Raw genomic sequence first — 25,281 nt, 5'->3', positions numbered from 1 at the left:
GTGAAATTGATTTCATTGTTTAATATTCAAAAATATACAAAAAAGATTTGATTTTTTTTAGATAAATTAATTAATTCGTAATACATCTTATCATTTTATCGATTTTTTATTATTTAGAATTATATTAATATGAAATATTTGTATTTTTTTTTCAAGAAAACATAATAGATAATATATGAACATTTTTCAAAGAGAATAAATGATGAAATGAAAGACAATGAAAATATTTTGCTCAAAAATTAGTAAGAAAATATGTATATATACATATATATATATATATATATAAAAGATAATTGTATATGTTATGTAAGAGTATATTATTATCAAAATTAAGAATATTATACGAATGATAATCTTTCGTGTTTTATGAATATAATTTTTTTCTTTTTATTTGATATTAAATATGAAAATTTTTTTAAATGTATTATAACATCAATATATTTAATAAATTCATACTTTTAAATAGGTTTATATAGTTTCCAAATATATTATTATTATTTTTTTTTATACATTTTTTTATATAAAATCTATTGCTCATATATTTTCTTTTTATTTTTATAAGAAAAATCATGCAAGCAAAAAACCAATGAAATTTGTAAGAATTAATACAAAACAATAGTGATGTACATATAATACATACAATGTACAATCACAATCATTAATTCTAATTTTTGTTAATTCATTCTAGAACAAAATATAATTAAGATTCTAAATTATGATAATAAATAATGGATAATATAATACAAAATATTTTTGGATTTGAAATCATAAGATTAAAGTTATATTATTATTATATATTGTTTCCAAAAATATTATAATTATAAATAAATAACAATTCTTATTAATTTGAAAAAAATAATATAATAAAAAAAAAATTTATGATTTACAAAGTTATGTAAAAGATAATTATATATGTGCATGGAATTATAAAACTATGTATTTTGTAATTTATAATAATAGAAACTCCATCTTTTAATTTGCTCATTGAGCAATCATTTTATATTTAATATAAGCACTTTCATATTCTTATTCTTGCATAACATCGGATAATATATGTGTGTATATTGTTTATATGTATGTATTTGTATATATATATATGTACATAGATGATTATTTATCAATTTTATCAGAGTTTCTTAAATATTACAATCACAAAGAAATTTAAAATTATTAAAAAAATTAAATTATAAATAATTTTATATTAGTTTAAAAATTTCTGGTTAATAACTTTTTATATTTAAAAAAGAGAGAAAAAGTAGCAAAAAATAATATAAAAGTAAAATCAATATAATATATAAAAATAATAATCAATTAATACATTGTTTATTAATATTTTATTCCAATAAATTTATATTTTCATTTTCTTAAAATGAATAATTATATTTCATTTTATTAAATATCATTTTCTATACCAATTTATTAATCTGATTCATCATAAATATAATAAACAATGTGTTAATTAAAAAAAAAATAAAATTTGGTAAATTTAATAAATTAGAAATTTAATTTTTATAGACTAGATACTATGATCTGTACGTTTTGATTCATTCAACAAATTGATTTGATACAACAAAAAAAAATTTAAATACTTTCACAATCTTATTTTGTACCATCATACTCATTGCCAGAATAAATATGCATTTTTTTCATTTTAATCTATTAATTCATTTGACGATGAATATTAGTGAAATAATTAAATATTTATTTTATTTGTATATTATTATACATTATCCATTCTAAAATATTCATCATCAAATATAAATCACTATTATTAAGACACAACTATTCCAAAAGCAGTTCTTATTCATTATATGGAAATACTTTTTAAAACATTTAAATTCTTGTATGATTGTTAATTTTTTTTAAGGTACTATTTTTAACACATATATGTATATAATTAGTTTATATCTCATATCAATAGTGATTTTAATATATCACGAAATTTTGCATTTATAATTTCTACAATTCATTTATATTTCTGATCGATTTACTGTTAATTTCATCAATTTATTTATTAATTTCATTCATTAAAATTTCTTATTAAAAAAATATTGTATTCAGAAAACACCGAACACTGATAAAATAGATCACATGAATTTTCATAATAACAAGCTAATTCTTATAAAATTAGTTGCTTCTGTTTAGCTATGTCCTTTTTTCTTTCTCTCTTTTAAAAGATTATCACTTTCTTTTTATTTTAAAGATAACATGGATAAACTATTCGCTACAAAAGATAAAACCGCTTAATTCTTACAATAATATAATCTCATTTGCTTAATATTAATCAGATTGATTTTTTTAAAGCAATTTTTGTGTTATATTTTTATATATTTTTATATCTATGTATATTGTAATATTAGTAATAAATAAATAATTTTTGAATAATTTTTTATAAACTTGGCCAAACAACATTGTTTTTTATACTATTTGTGAAAATTTTCAACTTTTTTGCAAATTATGCATCAAATGAATATTTAAATAGTAAAAATAATCAAATATTATATTCTTATATTTTTTATATATATTTCTTAAATCTTTTTGAAAAAACAAATGAAATATTTGTTTTTTCTTTATTGTTATTTCAATATGATAAAAAATTATTTAAGTTGGTTAGATTTTATTCTTTTCATGAAAATGAATTAAAAAAAAAGGACTTAAAAAATGTTTCCAAAAATATATATTAAATAACCAAAAAAAAAGTTATCGTAAATAGTTTATAATTACATAAGAAGAATAAAATTATATTACGACAATTTAGAGAATAAAAAGAGAGAATTTATAACTATACAAAGGAATTCTTTTTTTTTTTATATATATTACAAAATTATCGACATATGTATGGTTTATGCAAAATCCAATCAATCATCATTTTTTCTCTCTCTTTATCTCTCTTTTTCATTCTTTGTTTTATTAATACATTAACATCAGTTTGGTCTACTACTTTGGCCTAACAAAAATATAAATTATAGGTACTTTGTAAAATATTAAATGCTCATTTAGCATGGAAAAAAATTTATAGACGAAAAGAGCATTTGGCAGTAAGAAAACAGATATTAAATTATATACATTAATTGTATACATCTTTGATATTGAACTCATTATTTTTTTTTTAATTCATTAAGAAAGTAAATTTGTGCTTTATGAAGAGTACAAATATATAGGGTGAATCTTTATAACTAGCGAATATAACAGTGAAATGGTTGCTAACTTATAATATCACCCTGTATGTATGTTCAAATAAAATTCATGAACATATTAAATATATAGATAAAAAATCTGCGTCATTTTCGTCCCTGAGCAGGATAGTAATAATACAATATCTAAAAATCTTGTGAATTATATATAAATACGCAATACTGAAATCGTAATATCAGAACATTGTCAATCAGATTCGATTTAAATATTAAAACAGAATCCTTATTTGTTTGAAATCTTAAATCTTTCCTCATTTCAGTTGGATTCTATGAACAGAGAAATCTATTGGCACAGAGATCAAATATATCAATTAGAAAATTGTGACACAATAATATATGACGAAAAATTATATCTAATAACTTATATTCAAGCTTTATATCTATCGGAAGAATCAATTGCGCAGCACAACACTAAAGAGAATATCAGACCGAGTAATTCTAGAATAGCTATAGCAGCTGTGACTCCTATCACGATATTCTTTTGGCTATTTAATGCGTCCATCAATTTATCTATGCAGCCCTGAAAGAAAAAGAATTTGTGAGATTCAAACGGGGTCATGCTTTCACGATGATTGACGTATAAGCGCGTTCAATCAGTCGTGATTCCAATGAATCAAAATAATAATTTATTTCATAGAATTAAAAAAATATTATATGCAATGTAACAAAAATAGTTATTAAAAAATACTAATTTATTATGATTGAATCAATTACTTAATAATTAATTGTGAATGAATAATAAACATTTTAAAAATATTTTTTAGAAGATTAAATTTTATAATTAAATTTTTTAAATGATATTACATTAATTATTTTATATGTATATAAATCTACATTAACATACATTAACATTTTAAAAAATATTCAAAGTTTGAAATAATCAATTTTCTGAAACTAATTTCAAGTCAATGTGAAATTCGATATAAAATATAAAAAGAGATATTACCTCATTATAAATTGCCGAACTAACTACACTAGCCACTTTAATATTTTGGCCTGCTTTGCAATCGGCGCTGTTTTTTTCTTTGCAACAAGACTCGGGTACTTTGTACATATTGTTCGCATCTCCGGAAACGGTAAAACTGACAGGAAATGAAGAGTCACTGGTCGCATATTTACTACCTGTCCAATCCGCTGGACCTGTAGCTCCACAACATCCTAGATCTGATTGAAAAGCGTCCACGGTTTCTGTGTGAGCATTATCCTCGCCATATTTGTTCTAAAATGCAAAATAAATTAATCATCTGTTTATAATTATATAATTTTAAAAATCTTGATATTAGATAACAATAAACTATAGACTAAATTAAAAAATTTAAATTTATGAAACTTTATAATATATATGAAATTCTTAATCTTCTAATAATTAGGATACTGATGACTAATATGTTTAATTTTAATATAATTATAATAGATAATAATAATAGAATAAAAAAAATGAACAAAAAACAAAAAAAAGGAACATGTCATTGAACGCATCAATGAGTGTCTAATTCAAGATAATGAATGGAATAATTATAGACATTCACTCAGCAATTCTAAGAGACGAATGGACTAATTATAGATATTTAGCACAAACATAGAATGACGAATTTAAATTAATTACAAATTCTTTTTAACGAATAGTGATACAAATTTACTTTATGATAAAATTACATTTACTTTATGATAAAATCAAATAATTGGCTGATACCTTAACAGTATTTATTACAGAAGATTTGACCAACTCTTCTAGACGATTGCTATTGGTATATAACCATGCTCCAGCCGCGATTTGTGCAACGATTACCACCAGCAGACAACTAAAGAAAGCAACCAGCATACATTGAGATCCACGGAAAGCACCGCAACAACCGAGAAAGGCGACTATCAACATCAGGATTCCGGCTGAGAGTAGGATATAAAGACCGGCATTGAGATTATGCTGTTCTTCAGCCAGGGACAATAGAAACATTTGTCCTGTTAACATCCATACCGCAAGACCTACTGCTGCTAGACCTACAGCCTGAAAATTAATTTATTTTGTTAATAATTGAAAAATATTATTCTATTTAATAACATTCTTCTCTATATAAGAAAATGAATTGGAAGTTGAAATAATTTCAAAATTAAAAATTGAGTAATTTCAAAAAGAATATAATTTGATAAAATTCATTTTTTTGTAAGTGGATAAACACGTATACAAGTCAAATTTATTTTTTTTTAAATCAATCAATTGATTGAATCATTTTTTACAAAAAATATTTCTTAGTTATATTTAAAAAAAAATATTATGTTTATATAAATATAAACATTAAGTTATTTTTAATAAATAATTAGTTTATTTTTATTCGAAAAATATAATATAATGAAAATAGTAACAAAACTGTCATTAATTAAATAATATTTTTTACTAATGATTTATTTATTTAGTTCTGAAAAAAAAATCAATAATTGGAAAATAAAAAAAAAAAACAATAAATGAAAGACTCAAAATAAAATAATTCTTTTCATTGTTTAAAATTATCAATTTATTATAGAAAAATTAATAGAAATTTAGATTAGTATAGAATAGAATAGTGGTTTTACAATCTTTTCAAGAAAAGTATTACTAGATAACGATAATTTTTTTTTTAAGGATAGTATTTCAGAATTCACTTAGGCCCTTGATAAATGGAATACTATTGGATCTGGATCTCTCAGAAGGAAATTATAGAAAATTATAATACATATTTTAAAGAGAATAGTAAATAGAAATTTTATATTCTTAAATAACTTTTTTTTAAATAATTATTGCACTTTTCTGAAGTATATTTAAAAATTAAAATATTAAAAACTATTGAAGAATAAAAATAAAATTTTCTATATTATAGAAAATCTTAATCTTAATCTTATTATTAATAATTTTAATAGAATAAAAGAAAAAATTCTTAAAATTCTTAAATTCCTCTTCTTTCTTAAAATAAAAATATATAAATATTCTTTTAATTTTATATTGCATTTTTAAATTAATTCTATATTTATTAAAATATTATTTATATAAATCCTAATTATGAATCAAAATCTAATTATGAATGATATTTTTGAAGAAATAATACTAATATAATAATACTAATAATACTAAAAATGTGCAAACGATTTATTATATAGGCGAAACATGCACTACTTCGCTTATAAAAATGACCTTCTTGAAACCGGCTCTATTGAAACAGAGAAAGCAGAGAAAGAGTATGTATTCTGGTTTAAGTGCTATTCACAATATACTATATGGATAAATAATGAAGTATTCTTGCAAAATAAAGGAACCAGAACAGGATGCGTTCTTTTCAATGAACTATCCACCAGATGTGTGCACTTCCATATTAGAACGCTTAATTCTTCTTATTTCCCCTTTTTTGCAAAAACCAAAAATTTAACATTTATCCTGAATTCAAAATATTCTAATTATACTTTTACATATTTAACAAATTTCAAAGTAAAAAATTAAGATTTTTTGTTATTTTGCTCTTGCTTCATTAAAATAATAATAATTGCAAATAATATTTAATTATATTAATAATAATTTTTCTGTAAAATATGCAAAAATTTCTTATAATGTATATTAATGCATTATTATAGAATATTTATATTTAATTAAGTTATATATATATATATATATATATATATATATATATATATTAATATATATATATATATATATATATATATATATTAATATATATATTTAATTAATAAGACTATTGTAAGACCATTTATATAAAAGGAATAATAACAAAAAATATATAATGTATTAAATAAATCTTTGGAATTCTTTTTATAATTATAATATTTAAAAATAAAAATCAGTATACATAAATCAACTGAAAAAAAATTATAAATGCAATATAAACATGCATGATATATTTTTGTTTTCTTATTAATCATATATATTATATTACTTATAATTATTATTATAAAGTTACTATTATAAAATTGTTATAAAATAGAGTATATTGCTTTGAAATATTATTAAATGCTAAGCAAATAATTGCATTATTCATATAAAAAAAAAATTACATAAATGTAAAAGATATATTATATAATTTATATATTAGATATATCTCCTACATAATAAACTACATAATATTTATTAGCATAATGAAGCTAGGTTATGTTCTATCATGCACAAAATTTTCTAACTTAGTTTTTTTATAAACTTCAGAATAGACTATAAATCATATTACACTTAGATATAATGTATGTGAAAAAAAATAGATATCAAGATTGAAGATTCAGTAAGTTAAAGCAGCGAAATATATTTCTGACTTCCACTCAATGTGTAATCACGCTAAAGGCGTGTCGTTTAAACAGAGGACTTCCTGTATTCTCGGCGTGTCTCGAGATGTGAATATGATGTAAAAAACAGATGCAAGAACTGAAGGAAAAAGGATTGCTTTAGAAAAGCCGATTTTTTACTGATACTATTAGAAATCAGATGATATCAAGTTCGAAATGGGTCACATTTAACATATATATATATATATATATTGAAAAAAAAATCAATTTTCAAGATACAATTAAGTTGTTGCAATTGAATATTTAATATTACATTATGTACATTCATAAATGTATTGTAAATATTATAAATAAAACTTTTATTAAACAAAAAAAAATATTTTTAAATGTATTACTAAGAAATAAAATGAAAATATAATTTATTAAAACGAAATACATTAAGAATATTTATGTTTAATATCTAATTTTTTTTAAAATTGCTTTTTTATGAAACGAATATATTTTCTTCTATTTATTTCATTTATGAATTTTATTATTCGGTACTATATATTGTATTTTTTTTTTAAATATTAACGAAAAATTGAACTTATTAAAAATATTTTTGTAAATTTTTTTCAATTTTCATATTTTAAAATATATGACAATCATTGTATTTCAAAATATATTTGTTTATATGTGTTCAAAATAATTTGCAAATTAATATTTTATAAAAAAAAGAACAATCAATAAAAATATATAATAAATATTAATAAATATTATATTATATTATAAATTTATATTCGGATCGATAAATTAAACATAACTAAAATTATTTAAAATAATTTGATACTTCTTTTTCAAACGAATTTATATTATATATTCAAAAATAATTATATTTGATTATTATAACATATTTGAATAATATATATATTTAAAAAAATATTTATATAAAATTTATAAAAAATAAAATATATAATAAATTTCTATATTGTACAAATAATTATTTAATTCTATTAATATTTACATTTCTATTTAATTGATATTTTAATGTTTTATATTCTTTTTTTTTTGACATATTTAATAATATAGAATTAAAAGATAAAATTATGTCGCAAATTATATAACAAATTAATCAATTTGCAAAAAACATATTATCGATAAAATAATATCTAAACTTACATAGAAAACTAGATAGAAAACTAACGAGTCTATAGAAAACTAAATTTGTTAACATTTGTATAAACATTTCTTATTATATTATACAGATTTAGTATCACGAGTAATATAGATAATTTAAATATACATCATTAAATTGATGTTAGATTTCCTTTCGGCTCTATGATTTCATTTTTTAACGACAAAAATAAATAATCGAGTTTTTATCATCGATTTTTTTATATAAAACATCTATTAATTTTTTTGCAAATATTTAATATAAAAAATTAATTGAAAATAATAGTAAATTAATTAAATATTATTTTTTAAATTTATTAAATTTATTAAATGAGTTTTCGAAAATTCAGAGTTGAAACATATATAAAAATAAATAATATAGTATATATAATATATATATCATATCTTTTTTTCAAAAGCATTTGGCATCTCTATTCGATGCCAAGTATGCCAAGTTCAACATTGTTGGTTAATGAGATATGTTTCAAATAATCGTCATGATTGAAATATTTATATATATTTCTTTAAAAATGCATATATTATTTTTGTGAAATAATTTTTCAATCGATTTCAAGATACGAGATGCAACTCATCATGGATAAAAAAAAAATATGTGTATTGATATGATGTATAATCACAAGGGATAGGAATAAACTGGGCCATAGTGTAGGATGCAAACTCGTAGGAAGAACATATTCGTTCTCTGACTGGAAATCTATATTTAAACGCACTTATTTCTCGTTGAACATTTTCAAACTAGATGCGATGTTTGTCTCGATGCTGACATAAGCACTATTGTTAATATCTGACAAATGTTTGATGTATGATAGTTTAGTTGGTTTCGATCGATGTTCATGACAACATTGCAATTTAACTTGAACAAATCTGAATCATTTTTTCTCTTTCGTAATTTTCATAACGCATTTCTAAAATTTTAATGTAAATTTAGAATGTTATAAATTAAACATGATTCATACGCGTTAGCAGATTTTCTTCTTTGATAAGATTAATATTTTCAATACTTATGACAATTGAAATGATATAATATAATTTTTAGAATTCATATTCATTATCAATAAGTAAATATTTTTATTGACTTTATATAATTATTTTACAATTTGATTAACTTTTCGTTAAGTAAAACCAAAATAGACAAATTGATTATATGAATCAATGAAATTTAGAACAAAAAGTAATCAATGTGATATATCCAGATGAAATCAATTTAGCTGTTTTCTTAAATTAGCTCATATTCTACGCAGGAAAAAACTGCATTTATAAAAGAAATTTTGATAGTTTAAAAATTTATTACTTTAATTACAAAAAATATTTTACAACTATTGATCATTATTTGAAATGTTATATATTTAATAAAAAATAATTATTAATTATTAAAATTTATTATTGTTGACAAATTTTCTTAATATATTAATTAGTTTTCGATCAATATATTGTATAAAAAAAAAAAAAAAGAAAGTGATTATAAGACATTATAAATTTTAAACAATTTATCTTTCTAGAATATGAATTCTAGAAAAAATTATATTTTTATGAGGAAAAGAATCTTATAAAGAATCTTATACATTTGTAATCTATGCAATATTGTGAGAGTTATATTATTATTAAATTGTAAAATAGCAAAATAACAAACTAAGAAAAAATTCTTAAAATTTATTATTCCATTATCCCATTTTAAAAAAAAAATTTATTTCATATTTTAGATTTTTTTTATTGATATTTACATATTATATGTAAAAGATATCTTATTTTTATGAATGTATATAAAAAAATTTATAATTATATAAAGTAATATTAAAGAAATCTATAAATTTATATAAAATTATTTATTATATAAAAACATCCGACTTTTTGTAAATATGTAAAAGATCTTATCTCTCAAGATATCTTTATGATTATATAAAAAAATTTTTGTTTTGTTAAAAAGTAAATTTATAATAAAATTGTTATATTATATAAAATAAAAAATAAAAAATATTATGTAATTTGTTTAAATTAATAATTTTAAATCTTTATAAAGAAAATTGCATAAATGAATTGCCTTATTGCAATTATTGTAATAACATAATTTTTAGATAATATTATTTTAATTCAATCGATTATGGTACAAACTCAGTCATTTTGCTCTTATAATCTTTGAAATAAGTTCGCGATTTGAGATAAATTACAGGTCACCAAGTTAACAGCTATAAAGAATAAATTGAATAGAGTTATTGGCACAGAAATTATTTAGTTTGTTATTTAGTTCTTTTTATTTTGTTTTATATTAAATATTATACCATTAATTAAATATTATTAATTAAATAAAAAATTATTTAAATTATTCATAATTCTTTATAATATTTTTTATAATATATAATATTTAATGTATTATTATATTATTTATATATTATTATATTAAATTTTAAGTTTTATTCAAATTTTTCTCTTTTTGTTGAAAAAAAAATTATAAACATATAAAAATTTTTAGTTTATTGAAATAATAGTCACATATTATTACATTGTATATCTACTATAACGGTCAATATGCTCAGTAAATTATATTATCTTGAGAATTACATTATTCTTTATTATTAAACGATATATAATAATTTTAATCAATCAAATTATTATAAATATAACATTATTAAGTATTGTAATTGTAATATTTATTTACTGATCTTATTTTTTTTATTATCTAATTAAATTTTAAAAATCAAATTAAAAATATAAATTTCATATATTGAATGATTTTGTGAATTTATTATTATATAGCATAAAGAAAAAATATATTAATAAATCATAAACAATTGTCCTGCTATAGTTATTAAAATTTCTAAAATGTAATTGTGAACACTTACCCAAAATATAAGATTTATGCAGATTAATGAGTATTTAACAAATCCATAACATTCTGAAAGCACCATCTTCTTCAATTATATATAATACACAACACTCTTAGGTTATTTTGATAGCGTAATGGAAAACACGAATTCTTAGCTCGATGGAAATCGTTTACATTCGTTGGACGCTAATACACGAATGAAGGAGAGTTTATTTTTATGTTATTGTGAATTACTTAATACTGTTCTCGCATATTATTAAGAGAAAAACATTGATTCATTCTATGCAGCAATTTATACAAGCAAATGTCATGAGATTGGAATATAAATACAAACTATCGGCATTAATTTTTATCGCGAATTGCAAGTCTAAAGAATAAACTGGTATTCTCGTTTAAACCTCCTTGAAACTACAGCTTATGACGTCATTCGAATATTCTATCTCTCTTATTTGTGTTTTGTATTATTATTTCTTTCTATTCACAAATGATCTTTTCTATTCGACTCATTCTAACATACTATTCCTCTGACGCTCATTCGCTTACTTATAATCCCCACTCCTTTCTGTTAATAATACTACGCATGCGCGAAATATCATGAAATTATACATTCAAATATTTTTATATATTTTTTCTGATGCTTTTATTTCTTCTTGGGATTTTATTCTTTTTTATTTTAAAATTTTATTGTTTTAATACAATATATTTAATAGCAATAATTTTGTTTATTATATCATATTATCTATATTTTTTTTATTTCCATTATATTTTATATTAATTTAAATATATTTAAATTTACAATAACAAATTTTTATTATTAATAATTAAAAAATATATTTGAATGATGTAATATTTTACATTATATTATTTATTAATTAATATATTCTATCTAAACCTTCAACTTCTTTCTTTTTATCAATATCTCCATTTATATTTATAGAAGTTATTCTTAACATTGTTCTGTGTATCCTATAAACTGTAAAATAGATAAATATATTAGATAGAATAATTGTAAAATATTTTTATTATAAAATATTATAAAATAATATTAATCTTACAATTTAATCTTTTATATTGTTTCCTTTTTTTCATTTTGAAATTTGTTATTGTATGAGACAAAGTTTTTTGTATTACAATTGCATCAACTGATATCAATTCTCTGTTTAGAATAGGTCTTCCAATAAGAGTGAAATCTTTACTGCCAACTAATAATACTTTTTCTAATTTTATTTCATCTCCTGGTTGAGGTGGCCAATTACCTTCAATGGCTATAATATCACTTTCTGTGACTTTAAATTGTTTTCCTAGTAAATGTATGACTGCAAATAAGCGACCAGTTGATTTAGTAGCTATTTGTTTATTAATTTCATTGATTACATCTAAAAATAGAAAAAAAATATTAAAATTACATGGATAATATAAGAATAAATAATAATTAATGAAAAATATATAATACATATTTATTCCATATAATTACCAACTGCTATTTTTTCTTTTTTTTCATCATATTCAGGCATTTCTTCTTGATAATTTGATGATGAATTGAACCAAGGTAACTTATATCGAGTACGATATCCATCTACTCTTATTTCCCATAATTTTGATACTATAATAAATAATTTATTTATATATTTTATATTTATTTATTTCTATTTATTTTTAGAAATATTTAATCTTTATATTATATTAATATAATAATTTAACATTAATAATTATAATAATAATAAATAAGTTTTACAACAGTAATAAAATAAATAAAATATTATATAAATATTAAAAATAATCATATTTTATAATAAAATCCATATACAAATAATTAAAAGAAAAAATAATTAAAGAATTAATTATGATATAATTTATTTCAAAATAATTAACTATTAACTATTAACAATTTCTTTTAAATTTTATGAAATAAAAGTGAGGTTATATAATTTAAAATTTAATGTAAATAAATAAATGTATCTTATTTTTATATAAAATATTAATAAACCTGGGTAGTATTTTTTATACGTTAAAGTCGGAAGAATTCTTTTGATACAGGTATTTGTAACAAAATTAAATAATCTCGTAGAAGTAGTGAGTGTCGCCATGATTTATTACTTATTTACATGTTTGTTTTGTTTGATAACTTAAGAACGTGAAAAATTTAAGAAATCGATGTTTATAATTATAGATATATTTTTTGAAACGAGAAAATAATATATTAGGAAAAAATAAAAATGATTTTTTTAATAAGAAAACATGAAGGAATTGCAAAGGTTCGCGCGAAATTTTTAAATTACAAGTTTTCAATATATTCATATTCGAAAATAAAATATATTAAAAAAATCATCCTTATTTAATATTATATAAATATTTTTATTTATGATTTTTTTCTAATAATATTTATTTTTTAATATAATACATATTATTAATGTAATAATCAATATATGATCTAAAAACAATTTGCACATACGGAAGAATCATAGTATTTTGTAGACTTCGCTTGTAGTTCCGGTTCAAATCAGTATGTAAAGAGATGTCGTGTATGTTCGCGAATAGTTACTTGTTATGTTTAACCATTTGTATTGTGTAGAATCAATGATTGTTCAATTATTATAATCATTCTTAGTGTTTTTAGTAATTCGGCTACGTCGAATTATGCAGTTTTATAAGGAAAAACTTCTATCGCCTGGGCAATTGAAACGTCTTAGTGAACACAAATATAGTTGTACGACAAGCAGTCTTTTGGATGGATTTCTTCAACCCTGGTGGGATTGGCTTGTTAGCAAAGTACCTCTTTGGCTTGCACCCAATTTAATCACTATCGTAGGTCTAATCGTCAACATTGCAACTACTTTGGTTCTTGTATATTACAGCCCTGATGCTAAAACTGAGGTATCGTTTACATAACCTATTATTTTATTGAATCTTTTTCCGTGTGAAAATATAAGAAGTTTTTGTGAACTTAAAAAACCAATATATACTTATTCATTATTACTTATTCATTAAAAGTAAGAAAAAAAGTAGAGTAGATATAAACAAAAAATAAATATATGCAATTATCGTTATAAAATATAAAATTATTAATTAAAAGCAAATTTTATATATAATATATGAATGTTTGAATTATATATATTAGTGCAATTCTACTAATTCTATAAATTTTTATAGTTACAATTAATATATATAATATATGATAAAATACAAATGATTATATTCTTTAAATACAGATGTTTTTATATTTTTATTAAAATTTTATATTAAATATATATTAATATATATTAATTGTATAATATTGTATTTATCAACTATTCATATATATATATATATATATATAATATATGGGTATATAATATTTATTCTAAAATTATATACATATTTTATAACATATTATTCAAAAAAATAATTTATTAACAAAATGAAATTAATGTTATCTTAGGCACCTAGATGGGCATGTTTTTTATGTGCACTTGGTTTATTTATTTATCAAAGTTTGGATGCCATAGATGGCAAGCAAGCTAGAAGAACAGGAACTTCAACACCATTAGGTGAACTATTTGATCATGGATGTGATTCCATATCAACTGGTATGTTAAATTAATAATTTTTTGAGATTTTAATTTTTGTTGAAAATTCATATTAAATATTATAATTCATATTATTAAAAATGTAATAAATGATATATGTTGTACATTTTTTTTATTAAACAAAATATATTTTATAATTTACATTATATTGTAATCTTAAATTTGTTATATTATAAATAAAATAATATTTTTATTTTTCTAGTTTTTATTGCTTTATCAGCATGTATAGCAGTGCAATTAGGATATTATCCAGCATGGATGTTTTTTCAATGCTTTTGTGCTATGACACTTTTTTATTGTGCTCATTGGCAAACATATGTTTCAGGTAAACAATTTTTTTTTTATTTATAGATATTAATAATTTTCAAAATTGTTGTTTATATTATAATGTAATTATTTTTAACTAGGTTCTTTAAGATTTGGCAAAATAGATGTTACAGAAGCACAATTTACCATTATAATAATTCATCTCATTTCTGCAATTTTTGGACCCAAAATATGGATGATGGAGGTTGTATCTATTTTAATAATATTTTTAATTTTATTTTAAACTATTTTATGTCAATCAATAAGATATATCAAATATATATAACTTTAATATATTGTACTTGAAGAATGTTTGGTAATTTATTTATTATTAAAATTAATAATAATTTATTATTGAAATTAATAATAATTTATTAATGAAATTAATAATATTGAAACATATAATTTTGCAAATCTTAATTAAATAATTGATTATCATAAAATATTTGTTTTATTTTTATTTTTATTTTCAGTTTTTTAAATAAATATGAACTTTTTTAATATTAAATTTATTTAATAATATTTACTTTTAAAATTTAGTAATAGAATTTGCAAATATTCATTATAAAATATTGAATTTTTGTAAGATATTAAGAACATAAATTTAATTTTTTATATTTATTTATATCATTTTCCATTTGAACCTTCATCAAATGTTGTTCAATTTTTGTTATCTATATCATAATTTTATATGTATGTTATGTTATTTGTTTATGTTTCATCTATTCCATCAATTTATAAATTAAAGATAAATAGCATAGGAATAAATTATTATAATTAAAATATTAGCTAATTATTCTTTAATTTAACTATTGGAATAAAAATTAAAGTTTTTGATAAATTCATCATTTTTTATCTCAAGACTCATGTTTATAAAAATTTGAAAGTATTTCTGCATGAGTCTAACGAGATTATTTCTTACAGATACCATACATAGATGGTTTTATGTTTAAGTATTTAATAGGAGTTATGACAGTAATTTGTGCAGTGGCAAACTTATATTCCATCTTTTCGGTGATTTTCACCGGAGGAGTGGGCAAGAATGGTTCAACTGTGGCTGTAAGTTAGTCAATTAGACTTTTGTTTTTAGAAATATGGAAATGGGAGCAGCATGGCATGAGGAGCAGTGCTGAAATTACCTTTTTTGCTATGAGACTTATTGTAACATGCATTTTATTTCTAAATTTCTTACTCATTACTCACTTATTTTCCTTCATTTATTCATTTCTTTTTTATTTTCCTGCATCATATCATTATTCATCATAAATACATCATAATTTGTATTTGTACTTACAGTTTGTTGTATTCTCATAAAAAATATATACAGTAAACCAAAATTTGTAATATGAGAGAAATCAGAGAAATTCTATGGCGCAAAATAAATAAAAAATTAAGAATAACAAAATTGCAATTGAGACAAAACAATTTCTTCATCGTAATTTTGTTATTTTTGATTTTCATTTTATTTTGAATTATATAATTTCTTTAATTTCAAATGTTTCTCAAATTATGGTCTATAGTATAATAAAAAATATTACTAGAATATATATCATACTAAAAATTATATTTTAAGAATTGTTTTGTTGTATTTATAAAAAATATATAATTTCTATTTATAAAAAATAATAATTTCTATTTAATTATGTTTAATATTTAAAATTGTGCTTTTGAAACAATTTCTATCAAAAAAATATTAAATAATGTGATGTAAATATATATATTTATTATCATAACATAATATTTTAATAATATTTTAATATCTTTTAAAATAAAATTAATATTAAAAAATTTGCATTAGCTTCAAACAGTAAGCAAATATCTTCATATAAAATTACATTCATAAAATTTATCATAATCATAATCCATTGATTCAAAATACAATTTTTCATTTTAATCACAAATTGTATTATTATAATATAAACATTTATATTATATGAATGTAGAAACTTATAAGAAATGAGGAATTTCTTATTTATATTTTTTGGCTCCCTTGTGCCCAATAATTTAATTTATTATTCTACTATTCTATACTATATATATTGAGCCACTAATGGAACTATTTTATATTGAAAAATTACCAGTAATTTAAAAAATATAAAATAAATATAGGATAAATTTTAATTGCATTTCTACAATATTTATAACGAGAGAGATTTTACACATTTGTTTAGATACCAGTGCTTGGTCTAGGCACAATCAGTAACTACGTAGCAGTGTTATTTTATGCAGGCTACATTCATGTATTCCTTGAATTCTGTAAAGTCTTTGAATCTGGTGGGATTGGAAAGAATGGTTCCACGATTGCAGTAAGTTTTAAAAATTCAAACTCGTCAGTTTTATATATATGTATATATATATATTTACATATATATATATGTAAATTTTTATATATATCTACATCACTATAGTGGTCTTTCTTCTTTTATTTTGCTTGCCTATCTAGACTATTCGATTATTATTATTCATGTTAAAAAATAGTTTCTGCATTACTAAATTTTACTTTATAATCTATATGCACAGTATTTTATCATAATATAAGATATTTATATGATGTATTATGAAAAAATATGGCTTATATTCTAATATTATTCTAAAATACAATATTTTTTATGGAATTTTATCTTTTATTTTATTTAAGTATTTATAATTATATTTTTTAGGATATTAATTATTTATTCCTGAAATATTTTCAGTATAAATAATTGTAAGTCTTATATCAATATAATATAATTCAATAATAATATAATTTTTAAAAGTAAAGTAAATTTCAAGCAAATTAATTTATACAAAAATTAATAAAAAAGAAATCAATTTAAAGATTTTGTTTGTAAAAAATATAAAAAAGAATCTATTTGAATTTTTAGATTAAGTTATTTATAAGTTTGATAAAAAAATTGGAAACTCTAAAGTTTCTAATTGATTGATTTTAATTAATTATTTTTATGAGATAATGCAAATTATTTAAATATGTTTTGAAGATTTGAAATTGTTTCAAGAGCAAGAAGTTCTTTTCACCAATGTGTGATGAAATAGAAATTAAAAATATTTAAAAATTACTAATAGAAAGATTTTTCATATCGCTTGCACAGTTGCCATATACTGGCACAGAGGTCAAGGTGTTTCCATTATGGGCTGCTGTGGGCATCGCTATTTTACTTGCACAAAGCAGCATTTCCGTCATTCTTGCCGGTGGTGTCGGAAAAAATGGCTCCACCGTCGCAGTAAGTCAGTTCAAAAGTAATAAAATCATCGTGTAGTGCACTTTGCATTTTACTTTGATCTAGACCCATGTTATAAAAAACAATTTATTTTTTAAATAATACATAGAATTTGATATTTTATATATTTGGTAAATTAATATAAAATAAATATATATTATTATATTTATTTATATATAATTTATTATATATATATAATCAATATATATATATAATATCAATAATATTAAAAAATAATGTTAATTAATAATATTAAAAATATTTTATGTAATTATTATCTTTGTTTAAATTAAAAACGAATCAATTATAATTATAGGATTGTATATCATTAATTATAATATAAGAAAAATGTTTAATGTCACTCATTAAATTATTTATATGGGTCTAAATTTTGCAAAAGCATCACACAGAACTGTTTACTGTATCTTTGTTTTCACTTTGGTTAACACCTTTTCCTAAATATATAAGAATATATATTAGAATATCATACATATCTTCCATTTTATATTCCTATTCATCAATTTCTATGCACTATTACTTTATAAATCTGCATGCATTATTAAAAGTATACATATTATTTTATAAAATTAATATAGTAATTTTAGTTAGTACATGCTTAATTACTTTTATTGCAACTAATTTTTTACTATATATTATAACTTTATTTTTTTTACTATGTATTGTGCTCAAAATGTATTATAGTGGTAAATTAATTATTTTTTCTAATTTTTTAATTTTTATAAATTTTTAATATAATTTTGTAATATAATATAATTTTACTATTGTAAATAGATGCTTTTTTAGAGATTTCTTTAAAGATTTACATTTTATATTTAAATATATAATAAAAATGTTCAGGCTGATAATTTTAATTGATTTATTATGTAAAACATATAGCTTTCTAATAATGATAAAGATGTAAAATTTCAATGAAATGTATATTGTATAGATAAAATTTTTTAAGAGTAACTATTTCTTGCATATAAAATAGAAAAAGTTTTTGTAAAGTAACTATTTTTTGTGTATAAAATATTAAATTATATATTCTGTTTTTAAATAATTTGTCCTTTTCAAATTTATATAATTTTTTTATTAATTTATTAAATATCTATATTTATAAATATTTATATTTATAATTCATAATTTATAATTATATTTATAAATAGATGCTTAAAAATATTAAATTTTAGTTAGGTATTTAAAATTAGATATTTGTAAATATATTACTAATTTGAATATTTTTTTTGTGTAATTATTATTTTCATAATATTTATTCCATTTCAGGGAACATCAGTTTTATCTCCAATTATTCCATTTAGTTTTGTGGTAGTACCAGCTTTTATAATTTATAGAAAAAGTGCTGAACATGTGTATGAAAATCATCCTGCATTGTACATACTTGCATTTGGAATGGTTGCAGCTAAAGTTACCAATCGATTAGTGGTACGTATATTATATTACGGTTTAATTATGAATTGTTTAATTTGTTTATTAATTGTTTTAATTACGTTTAATATTTTATGGTATTGTTATTCATTATTACAGGTTGCACATATGACAAAAAATGAAATGGAATATTTAGATAGTTCACTAATTGGACCAGCAATGCTATTCTTGAATCAATATTTCAATTTCTTTATCAAAGAATATTATGTTCTATGGTTATGTTTTGTAAGTTTTTTAATATTTGAAAATATTTCATTGAATTTTTTTTAAATATTATATTTATATGTTTTATATTTATTTTTGTTTTTAGATTTGGGTTACTTTAGATTTGCTCCGATATAGTTCTCAAATTTGTCTTGAAATTTGTGATTATATGAAGATCAAACTATTTAGGATACCATTAGGAGATCATCGAATGAGCCTGGTTTCTAATACAGCTGAGAAAAATGGTACTAATAGGTCCCAACGTAATAGATTGCAAAAGAAACATCACTAGGATTTACTTGTGATAATGAATGTGCTGTACAATTCATTTTTTGTATAAAGAAAATTTAACAATATAAGAAAATATAGGAATTTGATAAATTTTGTTATATCATTGTATATATATATATATATACATATATGATATATATATACATATATGATATATATATATATATATATATATATATATATATATATATATATATACACAGACACACACAACAAAATACGAATAGTACAGTTCATTTATTATCACAGTAATTACTTATCTTAGCCGTATATGATTAGTATTGAATATAAATAAAAAGTCTCATCAACATGTTGATTAAAAATCATTCACTGCTTACTGTCGATTGCAATTTGTTATCGACGAAAAAAAATATCGTGTACCTAGTGATCAAAGTTACGATTAAAATCGATAAAATAACGAAATATGTGAAATAATATAATTTAAATATAAGAAGTGGTATAATTATTATCGAAGAAAGATAGTTAAAAGACATGATATAAACTTTAAGTAACGTTATATCATTTTTATAAGTTTTATAGCAATTTAATTAAATCAATGAATGCGAATGATATATTCAATTTTTATTTGTTAATAATTGTATGAAATTCATATTTGGTTATGTTAAAATTACAATGACTTCGTTTTAAATTTTGATGAACTTTTAATAACTTTTTGGTGAATTTAAAAGATATTAGTTTTTGCACAATTTCAAATGAAAAAAAAAAAAAAAGAAATAATCATTTTTTAAAGGTTGTGTTTAGTGATACTAAAATTATATTTTGGATGCAACATTATATGTCATGATCTCATAGAATATTATAACGATTCGTTTAAGGTTAGAGAAAACATTATTTTCTTAGAACTTACAATTCTAGTTTACATGTAACATATGTATACGTAATTATATGTATAATATGAATATTTCTGATATTTCTATAGTCAATTATAACAAATCTATAGTATAAATAATCTACCAAAGATAGTTCATTTGAGTTAAAATAATTCACTTTATGATTTTTCTTATTTTTTTTTTTTTTAATTTCAATTTTATATATTGAAAAATTACAAGAAATTGAAAAAAATATTATTAACTAATAAATTACAATTATTTTTTTTAAATATAATACATATTTTTTATTTTTGTTTGTACTTGATAAAGAATTATGTCAGAAAAATTTTACCCAGAGAATATATATTGTTTAAATCTTATATAAATTGATAGGCATATTTTTAATTTATAATGATTTATTTTCAATTTAAATCTTAATATGCGTTTCTGATTTCAAATGTATAAAATATTTTCAAATAAGCTGAAACAACTGAATAATAATTTTATATGAAAAAGATATTTTTAAATCAATTTAGTAAAGTGCGTATTTTATTATAAATTTTTTTTTTACAAAAAGCATATTGATTTAATAATATTAATTGTAAAAATTATTCATTAATAATTATTTTTTTGCTAAGTAAATATCTATTTTCAATGAGATAGAATATATTATATATTTAGATTCGTAATAACTTATAACTCATGGAAAGTAAATTTTATGTTGTATACGTACATTATGTATGCATAATTTATAATATAATTTATATTGTAGTGTCATTCATTTAAAAGCTTTTTTGATAATGATTTATTATTATTTAAAAAGAGATCTTAAATTTTTAATGATGTTTTGACATTAAACATTAGTTCATAAAAATATATTTCATTTGAAACTGTACAAGAAATAGTTTCTTCAAAAATATGATTATTAATAAAATAAAATTATTGTGCATAAAAAAAGAATTGTGCAAAGAAATTAACAAATAATATTTAACTTAAACATTATACAATATTTTAATTATAAAAATCTTTCTGAAAGATTTTTGAATTTTTACTGAATGACAATATTCTATGAGGTTTTCTCACAATATTGGCTGATAAAATAAATAATGTATCTAATAATCAAATGTACCGTATCTTGGTTTTTGTTCACAAAATGTAATATACTATTTCGATAAATAATCTTTTTATCATGCTATCTTTTATTTGTACATTTTCATTTTCATTGAAAAAAGCTTGATGCAATGATCAAAAAACATTTGGAGTGTCCCACTTTCCTATCTTCAGATTTAATCCATGGTAATCCTTTCAAAATGGATTGCGAAGGTGATTTTTTTTAAAAATAAATTCTAGATCTTGCTTTCTAATGTACCTTTAATCTGCATGTTTTTTATTCTATATGATTTTAAATTTTTTTGTTCTATTGTTTCTTGCAACTTTATATATAACAATGGAATTGTAACAATATTTAACAATATTTAAATTTGATAACATCTGAATTTATCATAACTTTGTAATGATATTATAATAGTATGCATGGATAATTCTAATTAGATTCTAATTAAATTTGTGGAAAGTTTGGCATGTTTATAAAATTTTTTTATAAATTAATTTTTTTATTTTATCATTAATTATTATTTCATTATTTCAATTAATTAAATTTCATTTACTTCAATCAATAATTACAAAATTTGTTTTTTTTATTAACCGAATATTCATTTCAATTTATACATTATTTTATAAATGATATGAAAATATATTTTTTTGTGTAAATTATTGACTATAAATAGTAAGCCAAAACAAATTATTCTATAAGATATTCTTATATAATTCAATATTAAATATTTAAAAAATTGATATTTTTTTAATTTTTTATTTATGATATAATTTCTTTTTTATTTGATTTTTAATTTTATTTTATTTCTATTTAATAAATAGTTTAATAAATAGTCGAATATTCAGAATAATATGGAATATATATAAATATTATGAGGTATGTAATAAAGCAAGTAAAGAATTAATGGCATGTAAAGATAGCATTTTGCATGATTGTGCTTATTTTTTGATTCTAACAAATATGTTTGACATGTCGTATTTAAAAATTATATTTCTAATATATTTCAACGTGTACAAATTATTTTTATCATAAAACATAAAAAAGAAAAAAAATCAAATAAAGATTTTTGGATACGGTCGTTGATTGATACATATACAAAAATATCAAATAAAAAGAAGAGTTTGGCAACTATATAATTTTAATACATCTTATTGAAAATATAAAATGATTATTATAATTTTTTTTATAAATATTATAATTGCCAACTTTTGATTAGTATTAATAATAATGCGTGATCTGTTACATAAATGGGCATAAATTACATAAATATTTATCTGACGTTAAATAGAATTATATTATACTATCTATAATATATTATTCAAGTATGTGCGAATGACATAATAATACTTTCAGAAATTTGATATTTTTTTTTTTTTCTTACCTTTAATCATATAATTATATTTCTAATTATACAAATTAAATGCACAAAATATTTAAAAACATTTTTTTTAAATTGCTTTTATGGTAAATACTTCATAATAAATAAATATACAATAGAATTATTAAAATTCATATTCAAGATATTCGCACATGCCGTTCGTTAATGTTTTTATTTTTTTGTATGCATGAATAGTTTTGTTCACAGTTCGAACGATGGTGGAACGAGAGCCTCTATTAGACGAGGATTATCATCATGGATCTGATACTACTCTCGATATATGACGATTGAAAAAATATTCGTTAGCGTAAATAAGTTATACCGCAGAACAGGATTACGCAAAACTCTTTTTGTAACTCTTACGATTCTTTTTTCTCAATCAAAAAACAAGTATAATATTATCCATGAATATGAAGATCGTAATAGAGATATATCATTAAAATAAGAAAAATGTATAATTTTTGTGGTTTAATTTTTTGTAAAGATATTCAATTCGATTAGAGGAAAGATCATAAACGACATATATAAATGAAAAAATTTATTTGTATAATAGCGAAATAGAGAAAGATGTTTAAAAGAGAGTTTTGTGTCGCCTTTTTTGGCAGCGTAGAAAAAAATTAAAAAAAAACAATTTTAATTCTATCGATAAGTATATTTTGCGTTATACGAGACTGGTCAATTGAAATATTTTCGACAAAATAAGATAATAATAAATAAGTAGCCGTAACAATTCCATAAACGGATACTATGAAGTACAATTTCGTTACCGGTAATTATACAACGAAAGACTCATAGTTACTCGTATTGCGATTAGAAATACTGCGAATTGTAAGATAAGACTTTAATATATATATATATATATATATATATATATATATATATATATATATATATTAGTGAAAACATTTAGAGATTTTTATTTTATAAAGGAATGAAAATAGAATGGTTTTTTAAAAGATAAAAAAATATAGAATGAAAGAAATTGAAGAGAAATATATATAGAATAAATATATATATAATATATAATATATGTAAAAAAGATTTAATTTCTTCAAGAGATTGAAGATTAATATTTTTTAATATTGAAATATTAATATTGAATAGTTATGTATTAGTTCTAGCATAATACAAAGCGAATATTAATTTAATTTTTGTCGGTTTTACGACGATCTTTAGTTTTTAACAGAATTTATATTATTTCTTATCTTTGATAATAGTTCAAATATTTGAATAAAGTTTAAAAAGCCACAAACGATAGGAAATATAAATAAAGAGAATATTAGAAATAATTTTGTATTGAAAAATAATTAGTTACATTTTTTTCTTGAGATTTAATTTTAATCTAATTTAATTTAATTTAATTTAATTTAATTTAATTTAATTAATTTAATTTAATTTAATTTAATTTAATTTAATTTAATTCAAAGTTATAACATTAATTATAGTAAATTTTATGAAAAATTTTATGTTTTAAATATATATATAG

At 19.7% G+C, this 25,281-nt stretch overlaps 3 protein-coding genes across 10 annotated transcripts; 1 reads left to right on the top strand and 2 right to left on the bottom strand.

Moving 5' to 3' along the window:
* Positions 1-2,798: 2,798 nt before the first annotated feature.
* LOC409513 (CD9 antigen) lies at positions 2,799-11,969 on the bottom strand. Of its 2 annotated transcripts, none has more exons than XM_393020.7 (4): positions 11,459-11,969; positions 4,888-5,199; positions 4,141-4,413; positions 2,799-3,714 (listed from the first exon to the last, which is right to left on the bottom strand). In XM_393020.7, the coding sequence occupies exons 1-4, from the start codon at positions 11,522-11,524 to the stop codon at positions 3,562-3,564; spliced, it is 804 nt and encodes a 267-aa protein (XP_393020.2). In that variant the 5' UTR covers positions 11,525-11,969; the 3' UTR covers positions 2,799-3,561. The 2 variants fall into 2 exon arrangements, with proteins under 2 accessions (XP_393020.2, XP_006560006.1); XM_006559943.3 differs by lacking the exon at positions 11,459-11,969 and adding an exon at positions 7,397-7,528.
* Positions 11,970-12,276: 307 nt separating this feature from the next.
* LOC725201 (39S ribosomal protein L21, mitochondrial) lies at positions 12,277-13,701 on the bottom strand. Its single transcript, XM_001121076.5, has 4 exons — positions 13,430-13,701; positions 12,917-13,045; positions 12,498-12,818; positions 12,277-12,415 (listed from the first exon to the last, which is right to left on the bottom strand). The coding sequence occupies exons 1-4, from the start codon at positions 13,527-13,529 to the stop codon at positions 12,315-12,317; spliced, it is 651 nt and encodes a 216-aa protein (XP_001121076.4). The 5' UTR covers positions 13,530-13,701; the 3' UTR covers positions 12,277-12,314.
* Positions 13,702-13,918: 217 nt separating this feature from the next.
* On the top strand, positions 13,919-24,534 carry LOC552795 (cholinephosphotransferase 1). Of its 7 annotated transcripts, XM_016916628.2 has the most exons (11): positions 13,919-14,316; positions 14,861-15,008; positions 15,211-15,333; positions 15,416-15,519; positions 16,239-16,373; positions 17,486-17,620; positions 18,404-18,535; positions 19,817-19,975; positions 20,078-20,203; positions 20,289-20,427; positions 24,003-24,534. In XM_016916628.2, the coding sequence occupies exons 1-11, from the start codon at positions 14,080-14,082 to the stop codon at positions 24,077-24,079; spliced, it is 1,515 nt and encodes a 504-aa protein (XP_016772117.1). In that variant the 5' UTR covers positions 13,919-14,079; the 3' UTR covers positions 24,080-24,534. The 7 variants fall into 7 exon arrangements, with proteins under 7 accessions (XP_016772117.1, XP_016772120.1, XP_016772119.1 ...); XM_016916631.2 differs by lacking the exon at positions 16,239-16,373; XM_016916630.2 differs by lacking the exon at positions 17,486-17,620.
* Positions 24,535-25,281: the final 747 nt, after the last annotated feature.

The sequence above is a fragment of the Apis mellifera genome, linkage group LG15, assembly GCF_003254395.2.
Source record: "Apis mellifera strain DH4 linkage group LG15, Amel_HAv3.1, whole genome shotgun sequence".
Classification (NCBI taxonomy): Eukaryota; Metazoa; Arthropoda; class Insecta; order Hymenoptera; family Apidae; genus Apis; species Apis mellifera.
The sequence above is the reverse complement of the archived record's forward strand: the minus strand, read 5'-3'. Positions and strand labels throughout refer to the sequence as shown.